Below are 11,981 nucleotides of genomic sequence, written 5' to 3'. Positions count from 1 at the left end.
ATTAAGATTGCAGTTTGTCTGTGCTTAAATTATCCCTGGCCCCATCTCTGCATGTTACTTTGGAAGCTCCAACTCAAGCAGAAAAATTTAGCGCTATTGTTAGGTCTTTATTCGGCTCCAGACATTAAAGACTGAAGTCACAAGGTTCCAGCGTTCACAGTACATATCAATATGTCTAACAGAACTTTGCTAGCAATTGAAACATACTAGCTGCAAAACAACTGACCGGCATGTGACTCTTAACTGCTGTCATTTCTAGGTGTACACCCCAAATGACACCAGTGGCCAGTGCTCTTTCAGGCTAACAGTGTTCACTGGTGATGGGAGGTGTCATTAATTGTGGCCAGACTAGTTGACCATGTCTTTAGAAGAGTAACACATTATTAAATATGGTTTATGTTCTTTGCATCTATAAACAGCTGATTCATCATACAGTATTTTTGAGTGTATCTCTGTTACCAGTTGTTGTTCGTAAATAGTTTTAGCTTTCTTGTACTAGTTTTCTTCATTATTACATATATTTCATCACTGCTGCCAGTTTTTATAACCTAGATATATATATATACGCGAGGGTCATACTGAAAGTGATGAGCAACAATTTTTTGTAAAGTAACATGCTTTATTATTGACAAACCAAATATACCACCTCAATCTACAGACCTTTCTTTATTTTTCCACATAATCACCACTTCTTTGTACACATTTCTCCCAGCATTCTGGGAGTTCGAAAATTCCCCTTCTATAAAATTCCGATCAGCCATCCGAAGACACTGACGCACTGCTTTCTGAATTGCCTCCCTTGTCTCAAAACGTTGTCCATGCAGCTGATCTTCACAAATCCAAAAAGATGGTAGTTGGAGGGTGCCAGATCAGGGTTATAGGAGGGGTGTGGAAGAACTTCCCACCCCATCTTTGCAATTGCTTCCAATGTGACCTTTGTGGTCTTCAGTAAATAACCGTGGGACCCAGTGAACACAAACTTTCCTATAGCCCAAGCTTTCAATCACCACCTGTACTGCACTGTGCCTTATTCCAAGTTTTTGGGCTATTGTGTCCACAGTCACACGCCTGTCATCTTGAATGATCTCATCCACTCTTTCCTTGTTGCGTTCAGTTGAGGCTGTTCAAGGACAACCGCTGTGAGGCTCATCTTCGATGCTGGTGTTCCCATCTTTAAAATGTTTCATCCATCTTCGAACACTGCTCGCACCCATGCACACACTTCTATAAGCACACTGAATTCAGAAATAAGTGCGTCAGTGTCTTCGGAAGGCTGGAACAGAATTTTACAGAAGGGGAATTTTCAAACTCCCAGAACACTGGGAGAAATGTGTACAAAGAAGTGGCGATTATGTGGAAAAATAACGAAAGGTCTGTAGATTGAGGTGGTGTATTTGGTTTGTCAATAATAAAGCATGTTACTTTACAAGAAATGGTTGCTCATGACTTTCAGTGCGACCTACGTATATATATGACCCCCCCTCCCCCCATGACAGCTTGTTCATCTTGTGTAAATAGAGGCCTGTGTTTGGCTTCAATAATTTTGTTGCATGTTAGTGAAGGTGTGTGTTTTTATTTTCCTCACTTTTTCTAGGTTTTTGCCATCTAGGGGGTAGATTTGTGTGGCACATTTTTTAAGCATCCCCATATTAAATTTGTAAAGTTCTTCTGTTTCTTACCTTTATGGAAGCGCCATAGCTCAAGTGGTTAGTCACTGGCTCCCCACCACGGCGGTCCGGGTTCGATCCTAGGTCTGGTCAAGTGGAATTTGTGGTGGACAAAGTGACACTGGGGCAGGTTTTCTCTGAGTACTTTGGTTTCCCTTGCCAATCTTCATTCCACCAATTGCTCCACAATCACCCTCACTTATCATCTGGGGCTGGTACAATAGGCCAGAAGTGGCTGCAGTACAAGGGACTTAGTCCCACCCCACTAGCCATTAAAAAAGAATACCTTTATGGAATTGGCTGTTAGAGATGAGCATTTGTCCATACTGTTTACCTAATCTGCTTGCTTTATAGGAATTATGAAATTTTTGAAGACAGAAGAATTGCTGTGAGATTTGAACCAATGTCACTTTTCTGGATTTTTATTTTTAATTTGGACTTCTATGTGTTGTACGTGTCATGGGTTTCAGAGCTTAACACATTCACACTCTCCTTAATTAACCTTTAAACGACTAAAGACAACGTATGTCGTCGTTAAAAGAAAGTCCCCGGTACGAATGACGCTATATGGTGTCGCAGAGTCCGCGCGTGGCAACGTTATATAAAATTAAATTTTAAAGTAGAAAATTATGTCCTACTTACATAATTTTTGGCCACCATCTGCATGGAGTGTCTGTCTTCCCGCCTGCCTCATCTGCCGGAATGTTGCCTTCGTGTGGAATTCTCAAAAAAATCCGGAAATGCAGAGTCCGATTTCGCACTTCGCGAACTTTGTGCGGACGGTCTTTCGTTTCCCACGCGAAAAGCACACACGACACCTCAATTGCGAAGTAGAGGAAGTCGGCCAGTGATGTGGTTTGGCCTTCTATAATCGAGATATCTCCGATAAAACGGCAGGGGTTCGACTCCTGGTCGCACAGTCCGCGCGTGCTATCTTTACCTGAAATAAAAGTTTAACGTAAAAAATAATTTTGTACTTACGTAATTTGTGGCCACCATCTGCATGAAGCGTCTGTCTTCCCACCTGCCTCATCTACCGGAATGTGGCCTTCGTGTGGTATTCTTGGAAACATCCGGAAATGCACAGTCCGATGTCGCACCTGACGCACTTTGTCCGGACGGTTCTTCGTATCCCACGCGAAGAACACTCACGACATCTCAACTTCGAAGTAGAGGAAGTCGGCCAATGTTGTATTGTGACCTCCCCTATTCGAGATGGCTCCGATCTAACAGCCGGGGGTCGACCCCTGGGCCGTTGAGGGCGAGGTGGACCCCTTCCAGCGAGCTCCAGCATGTTCCGCACAAGGGCGAGACGAAAATCTCTGTGTGACAATTTCGCGCCACAGGATGACAACAGGATATAACTGTTCAGAATCGTCAGATCCAGGAGATGGAAAAATAGTTTATTTGTCCATTTCCAGGTCCGACGACAGATGCCATAACTGTTTGCCATCCTGTCCGCCTTGTCCACATAACCCATGTGCTTGTTGTAGTCAGCAACAACAGCTGGTTTTGTGGCATTTCCATGCTCACCACAGAAATTGCCTTCTGCTGGAGGAGAGTGCATATTTGTCAGCATGTAAACGTCACGTTTGTCCTTCCAAACTAGAGCTGTCATGTTCTGTCTCACCCTAACACGAATGTCCCCTTTCCTAAGTCGAAACTGTCTTCGTCGAAAATCGTCAGGCAAGCCCTTCCGATTAGGTCTGACTGTCCCACAGCACGTTATCTTCTTTGTCATCAGTTCGTCAAACAAGTCGGGCGAAGAAAAGAAATTGTCCATGTACAGTTTGTGACCTACGCCCTCAATACGCCTGCACAGGTCCCTAACTGTAGCATGTGTCGCTGTCACGTCTCGGTCGGCACGTGTCCTGTCTTTTCCTAGGTAAACTTTCATGTCATACGTATACCCAGCGGCGTCACAAATTTTGAAAATTTTGATTCCGAAACGTTTGTGTTTCTTCGGAATGTACTGCTTAAAAATCACCCTCCCTTTGTATTTTACAATTATTTCGTCAATGGCCAAATGTTCGGAAGGGTTATAATATTTTTCAAATGCGTCATTGAGAGTGTCGAAGATGGTCCGAATTTTCCAAAGTCGGTCATAACTGTCGTCATTCCTGTCAATTTCTGTCCTGTTGTCTGCAAAATGTAGAAAACGAAGAATGTGAAGAAATCGGTCGCGTTTCATTGTCTTAGAGTAGAAAGGCGTGGCAAATTGTTCGGCAGTCGACCAGTAGTCCGTCAGTCTGTCTCTAATGTCATGTCCCATCTGAATGATTATTCCTAGAAACAGAAACATCTCGGATTCGGTCACGTCAGGCCGCGGAGAAGGTCCGTCTTGACGTCTCTCTATGTGCTGGTGGTAGTATCTGTTCGTCTCTTCCACCAGCAGATGGATAATCTCTGCGAAATACAGCATGAAAACGCTGAAAGGGGTGGAATCCTTATTTACATGTGGAGCTTCATGGGTTTTTAACCCCACAGGTCCACCTGAATAAGTATTCACACTCCTAGTGCCACGCCGGTGTGGCGGTCCCCAGGTTGCCGACGAAGATGATTGGTCTTCATCGATATCACTTCCTGATTCGCTACCTTCAACGTCACTCTCAGAATTGTCAGTACCACAATCTGAATCGGTGTCATTTATTAGCTGAAATATGTCGGAATCTTCGAGATGAGACGATGCCATGATCGAACTAATTAGATAGCTAGACAGAACACTTCCAGTTACGAACCAAGCACTCAGTGTAAAGAAACTGTATAAAGAAGTGTGCAACCCAGCTCGATAAAGCAGCACTGAGTTCATTTCATTCCCCCACTCTCTTCATTCCTATTGCACTACGTCATGTTACGATAAAACTTCAAAGTACTTCGAATGAACCCTTAGAATCACGGACCTATTCCGTTGATAGAATTATCCACACGACACTAGGCCATGACAAACTTCGACTGCACAATTCCAGGAACTAAGCTCTATTATCGCTTTGTTGATACTACAAAAGCAATTGCATAAACAATGTTAGCCTTGATCTGTAGCTGAGAGCGAAGACACTGAGCTTATTTTCACTCGTCCAAATCAACATTCCGAACGAGGTACGTCACTTTATACTGAGATAAACTTACTAGACACAGCAACTCCAATGTTGCCGAGTGTCTCCATCCACCAGATTGAATTCAGGGGTGTCCAAAACGTATGAATTCTCGCAGAGAAGGAAAAAAATTGGCAAATTTCTTTTTGGAGTCAGTGCAAAAATTTTAACATGTTTTATACAATCTGTAAATTACAATATCTGATTCTATATTCTTTCGAGAAAAAAACAGCGTTTATTTCGTTCGATTATCACAGAAATAGCAAAAATAGGAGCAAAATTAGTAAGTGACTACAATTTTAACGAATCTCAAATAGCGGCCCTTTAAAGAATTCCGTACCGCTTCCACAACCTAAGTTTAAAGGGCCGTAGGATAAAGGTTAAATACATAACTCTCTCCAGGAGCCAAAGTTCTTTTTAAGTATTTGTGTGAAATAATGCACCAGGTAATAGTTGTCTTCCTTCTCCTCCTCTAAAATATTGGGCCTTAAGGCCTCTTACAGTCTGAATTTTCTCTCCACCTCTTCATTGGGCACCCTGTTGATCTTCTCCCCTTTTGTCATTGTCCCTAGATTCCTTTCAGGAATCTGCTGGAGTTCATTCTACCCACATTTTCTCCAATTTTTGTGGTAATGCTTATTACAATCTGTCACTTTTTCGATTTTGAGTTCCTTCAGAGTGCCTTTGTTTCTCATATTATCCCATTTCATATATCCAGCTTCTCTTCTCATAAACTTCATTTTACAGGCTATAATTCTTTTATCACCTCTTCTTATAGTCCAAGCCTAGCAACCATGGTAGGGGAATGACCATGCTTGTGGAAGGGTCGGCCCCCTCCAAAACAAAAAAGAAGCGGAGCACAGAGGAGGAGCCGGTAAATTAGAAGCACCGGCCTCCCCAGAGAGAGTTAATGAGCAAGAGAGAAAGTGAAGGATGAATGTGATACAACTGGATCTCCTGGCACGTTAGCAGGAAACCACTCGAGAAGAGCTGGTCTTAGAGAAGGAGCGGATGTAGCGGTTGGAGAACTGACAGCAGGAAGAAAAAGGAATGGGGATGTACCGTTAGGCTGTTCGGGACGAACAACCTTTAGAAGGGAGCAGTGTGACGTGGATGGTGCAACGGGAAGTAGGGGTCACGTGAACTGTGCGGTCTCACGAGTGATGTCACATACCTGCACTCCTTCCATCAGTATGCAATGCTCAGTGAACACCCCCTCCCCCACGGTGACATAACAGAGGAGCAACTGTGTCAGGCAACCATTGTCGCAGTGACGTAACAAGGGATACCACAGTTACTACACAGCAGTAAACAACTCTCAACGGTGTTGCTAGGCAACCTGTAAACACAGCGTCACGCAACAGCGGTACCTATCACGTAACTGTTTTCTGTGTTGTCCGTGCCGAGCCTAAATAAGGAGCAGCGAACACTATTCAGTAGTGAGGATTGAGCCAGTTACGAGTGAGTGAGTTACTAGTGAGAGGGATTAACTAGCCAGTTGCAGTCTAGCATTTGCCAGAGTGAATGGAAGCAGTAGAAGTAATTGTGATACTGCAGATGGCAGTACTTGTGAAATTGTGAATTGTATATCTGTAAGAGCGAACGTGCAATAATTTCGCTATACTCGTATACAGAATGGCATGAAGTTATTTGTCACATGACACACACCGAACACGCGACAATACTTTGCAACACATGCCTCAATGTTTTCTGTCTTTCATATCCTTTACACTTTGCTGGCAGTTAGATTTTTGCTAAGGTGACTTGGGTCTCTGTGTTGGAGTAGTGTGCAAAGACAACAGAAGTTGAATAATAGTGTCTGAGATCATACAGTGACAGTTTGTTTCCAGAATATCTGCAGTTCACATTCTGTGCACTTAGCATCATTGTTTGAAATACGTGGGGCAATGCAAAAGTTACCAAAATTTGAATTTTGCGCGCAAATGGTTATGAGTACATCGAAATACCACTACGTGTCTCCCCACACACCCTTCTTGAATCAGTGTGGCAAGCGGCGTTGAGTTGAGTGGTTGGGTTTATTGTTGGTGAACATATTTTCATTGTTGTGTTTTTGTGAGTTTGCATTTTGCGATGGCTGACCTGAGAGAGCAGCGTGTCTGTATAAAGTTTTGTTTCAAACTTGGGAAAACCACTGCAGAAACGCACCAAATGTTGAAACAAGCTTTTGGTGAAAACAGTTTAGGCCAGACACAAACTTACAATTGGTATAAGCGTTTTAAAAATGGCCGAACATTGACTGATGATGACGATCATTCGGGACAGCCGTCAACGGGCAAAACACCAGAAAATGTCGCGAAAGTTAGGGATCTGATTCTGCAAGATCGTAGACTGACCATCCAAGACCTCTGTAACACCTTGGGACTAAGTTATGGTACATGTCAACGAATTTTGTCAGAGGAACTGAACATGAGGAGGATTGCAGCAAAGTTTGTGCCACGACTGCTGCAAAATGAACAGAAGCAGCATCGCTTGGAGGTCTGCAGGGAACTTCAGCAACAGCTTCAAGAGGATCCAGACTTTCTTTCGAAGGTTGTCACTGGTGACGAAAGTTGGGTTTATGGATACTACCCTGAAAGCAAGCAGCAATTGTCGCAATGGAAGAGCCCTTCTTCACCTCGGCCAAAAAAAGCTCGACAAGTCAAGAGCAACATTAAGTCCATGTTGATCTGTTTTTTTTTTTATATATTGACGGGATTTTTCATAAGGAGTTCGTCCCTCCTGGTCATACAGTCAATAAAGACTTCTTTCGTGATGTTCTAAGGCATTTGAGGGAGGACATGAGGTGAAAACGTCCAGAGAAGTGGCGCACGAACGACTGGGTACTCTACCATGACAACGTAGGACCGCATACAGCTTACATTGTGTAGGAATTTTTGGCTAAAAACAAGATGGCAGTTGTTCCCCACCCACCGTACTCGCCACACTTAGCTCCATGCGACTTCTTTCTCTTCCCCAAGATGAAAATCAAGTTGAAGGGGCGAAGATTTGATACAGTTGAGGAAATTCAAGCAGAAATGCAGAAGGTACTAAACACCCTAACAAAGGAAGACTTCCAGGATGCATTTGAAAAGTGGCAGAAACGCTGGGATCGGTGTATGTGCTCCCAAGGGAACTACTTTGAAGGTGATGGTGCAGAATAAGATCCAGGTAAGACGTAACAGTTTTTATTAATGTTTCGGGAACTTTTGGATTGCACCACGTACATGTATTCCTATTTTCTTGTACCACCAGATTCATTCCTGTCACAAGGATAATGTGAAAGCATTTGAGCTTGCTGATAAGCAGATGACATGGATTTGCTGTATATCTTTTTGCTGACATACTCTTTGACCCCTCTTGTTAACTGTGTCAATGATAACATATTCATATTCTGTGAAAATGAAGAAAATGTCTCTTTTGTCCTTCCACTTTTTCAGTCACACCAGTGGCATGTTGACATGTTCATTCTTTGAGAGCCTTGATTTAGTCACTGTGAAGAATATATGTGTGATCAACATCATTGTACAAGGTGTGTTCATAAAGTTTCCAAAGTTTGTCTATAAATAATATGTCTCTGCTTAGAGCTTATTGAGTATTATCCCCTTCAAAATAGTCCCCTTGCCCAGCAACTCACCTCTCCCACCATCTTTTCCACTTTTGGAAGTACCATTCAAAGATGTCCGTGGTATCACCTTCAAGTCATTTATTGCAGTAGTGATTATGTCTTCCACTGTCTGAAATCTTCTTCCTTTAAGGGTAATTTTGAGTTTAAGGAAACAAAATGTCAGGAGGGGAGAGTTCAGGTGAATAGGGGGATTGTGGAGGGGTAGGAATTTAATGTTTTACCATTAGTTGTCTAATTGACAACACTGTGTGAGCAGGTGCATTATCATAATGGAGGAGCCAGCTTTCTGCAATCCACATTTCAGGTGACTTTCTTTGTACCACAACCTGCAGACTTTTCAGAACCACCTGATAAGAATCGTGATTAACTGTTTGACCATAGGAGTGAATTCATAATGCACAGTGCCTCAACGATCAAAAAAAGAACAAATAACATTTCTTTCACTCTTGGGATGAGACAAAGCAGGACTCTTTCAGTGTGAGGATTGTTGGAGAGGCACAAATTTTTCTGGGACCCAATGCATTCCTAAAACTTCCCTTAAAATTGTGTGACATAAACCATTGGATATTCCAACCTATTCTGCAACTTCTCAGACAGTCATTCGACGATTTCCATAGGTAATGTTTTTCATCTGGGCAATTTGAGGTTTGAATCTTGAAGTTGAAGGTCAGAAAGACCGTTTATTGTCATCCATTAAAGTTCTTCCATTTTTAAAATGTTTGAACCATTCACAAGTCATCATTTTACTCAAAACATCATCACCATAACCTTCACACAACACATTATGGGTTTCTGCATCTGGTTTCCCTACTTTGAAACAGAATATAACACAAGTTCTTTGCTCCTTTACTGACTCCATACTGAACACAGCAAGGCAACAACACACTCAGTCTCAAAACTGGATATAAAAACTAAACAGAACAGCTGGTCTGCTTGGAACAAAATATCTTGTATATCTAATGGTCAGGTTGCAAAGTCATAAAAAGAATACCTGATGTGGCCAATGCACTGCTGCTCTGCGTTTTCATTTCAGGAACTTTTTGAGCAAACCTTGTAGTGATTTAATGCTGTAGACAGTAGCATGTAGAAGCTGTAATGCCAAAATAATAACTGTCATGTCCATGTATAGCTTGTACCTGGAATTTATCTTTTCATCCATTTGCTTTTTAATTACATTGCAGCATGCCCCTCACCGCATAGATTATCTGGTTGCCCTGTGTACACTAAAGCCTGAAGAATCATTCCTTTGGGCTCTGGCAACTTTATGCCATTTTTATGCCCCTAATGTTTGATGTACTGTCTGAAAACTAGTCATCTTTTTCACAAGAGCATTGATTCATCCACTAGAAGTTCCTTTCCTGGGTAATGAACACTGTAATTGGTATTGTTGAACATGTCTAATAGAGGTGTTGTCTTCACTAATCTGTCAAGAGAAACTGGTTCTCCAGTGAAATGGAGGCATCAGAGAAGGAGAGGAAAATAATTCATACTGATGTGCGAAGAGAAACACTCTTATTTTGAACATTGTGTTGATGTTCAAGCAATCTTGGAGATGTTACATTTTGATTGTACTCACGTGAAACACAAGGCCCAGAAATACATTTATTTCTACTATGGTAATATATTTCCACCCATCTGTTCTTAACTGCTCCTCAATTCCAAACACAAATACAAGTCAGTCCATAGAACTGATCAGTGGCAAAGATGCTGAAGGAGTCTTTAGAGCCCTTACCACTAATAATTCCAATCTTAATCTAGGTATGCCAGTGAAATCTGTGGATCTGGCTGACCAAACATGGTTCGGGTTAGACACTTTCTGAAAAGAGGGGAAGAGTGGTTATGCTTGGGCTGCATATTATGCAAACTGTGGTAAAGGTAAGGTAAGGGTAAAGTTGTCCTTGTGCTTAACTAATTAAGTATTACACCATGAAGATGTATGGGTTATTGGATGTATAAACCAACGTTTTCTTGACTTCAGTCCTAGCTGGAAGTGAGTGGTCACCTTCACACCCCAGGGAAAGAGCCCCCAGTACCCATTGGATAGGATAGGGTGGCCCCCAGAGCTGGTCTGGACAATGTGGAGAAATGAAAGTTCATGTCCCACTGGGACTGAAACTCCAATCCATTGGTCATCAAGCCTGCAGCCAGTCGCTATACCAACTGCACTATCCTGGCTCTTTTTTGCAAATTGCGGGGATAAATTAACTTTGCTTTAATTTATTGTTGCAGGCAAAAATGTTATTCTTGAAAGGTGTTGAGAATGAACAGAATGGAAAGCTAGATGAAGCTATACACTTTTACCGCAGGGCTGTGCAGTTGGTACCTGACATTGAATTTCGTCTTTATGATGCAAGCAAGTTGAAGCCAAGAGAGAGACATGAAATAGACAACAGTGCAGGTAAAATTTATTTTGAGCAAGTTTAACTGTATTCACAAGGTGCAGATTTACTAATACAAGCAGAGTAAGTTCTGATAAATAGTTATCAGTTTTGTTTTGACTTGTCTCCTGTCATTGTGATCATTGCAGAACTATTCAGAGGACTCTGCTGTAATAACCAGTCAATGAATTGTTTGTGATTGTTGCTTCATTTCTTACTGCATTGCTTGAAAGCATATGAACTTAAGTCTGCAGTGAGTTTGATTTAGTGAATGTTAAGAAAGTAGTAATTTTCATTTTAATCGCCAGTGCTGTTCCATGTACTCAGTACTTATGCCTATGCCTTACACATTTCTGACAGGTGTAGAAAAAACATCGTAATGGAAATGTTTCCAGAATACATACAGAACTCCAGTCTTTGGAGATGTAAAATAATTTAGGTATTGGATTTGTTGGGGACATACATAAAGGGAAAGTAGCTCAAGATTGTGAGAGTAATCAAATAATATCTTAAATGTTATTATAATTTTTATATCATTATCGCCACTACCACCATCACCACCATCATCAATATATTAAGATTGTAATAGACAGCTGATTCATTGTATATGGCACAGAAGCAAGGAAAAAATGTTTTACTTTTGTTCCCTGATCTTAACTCTTAATATTGAATTTGTAATTATTGTAACGTGTTTCCGTTACTGAATACGCCGTAGAGATCGTTAACTGGTTTATTGAACAATCTACAACTATCGGCCACACTTAATTATCACAACGTTACGGGTTTCCACAGTTTACAAACCCTACAACAAAATCTCTTAACACCGTCTTCACTTGTCTTCACGTACTGATAACGCGGGAGCTATACAAGTCTCCCTGAAATACACACTCTGAGTATAACCGTACTACAGCAATCACTATGTCTGGAAAGCACCCAATAAGTCTTCCGCTCGCTGACTTCTTAGTTATCGCACACTCGCAGGCTGCTATGTTTCAACTGATCATCACACTGCTGTGGGTCCGCTTATATAGCCTTGCGCTGTTGCTAGTGTGACGTGGCGGATAGCATAGGACGCTGTTGCTAGCGTGACGTCACCGCTGTTGATTAGCATTGCGTAGTTGCCAGGTTACGGGGCTCGGCTATCTTCGGCTCCGCTCGGCTCTCTTCGGCTCCGCTCGTGACGTCACCGCGCGTTGCGCATTGCGGGGTGATTACTCGC

The 11,981-nt window shown here is 42.1% G+C and overlaps 1 protein-coding gene across 3 annotated transcripts in view; it reads left to right on the top strand.

Moving 5' to 3' along the window:
• Nucleotides 1-7,890: 7,890 nt before the first annotated feature.
• LOC111874661 (F-box only protein 9) overlaps nt 7,891-11,981 on the top strand; it is a 20,487-nt gene continuing 16,396 nt past the window's right edge. For all 3 annotated transcript variants that reach the window (XM_033755551.1, XM_023870355.2, XM_023870354.2), the window contains exons 1-2: nt 7,891-7,927; nt 10,614-10,782. In XM_033755551.1, coding sequence (XP_033611442.1) covers nt 7,907-7,927; nt 10,614-10,782 — 190 coding nt within the window. In that variant the 5' untranslated portion in view covers nt 7,891-7,906. The remainder of the gene's footprint in view (nt 7,928-10,613; nt 10,783-11,981) is intronic.

Source organism: Cryptotermes secundus, unplaced genomic scaffold (assembly GCF_002891405.2).
Source record: "Cryptotermes secundus unplaced genomic scaffold, Csec_1.0 scaffold56, whole genome shotgun sequence".
Lineage (NCBI taxonomy): Eukaryota > Metazoa > Arthropoda > Insecta > Blattodea > Kalotermitidae > Cryptotermes > Cryptotermes secundus.
This window is presented reverse-complemented; position numbering and strand designations above follow the sequence as displayed.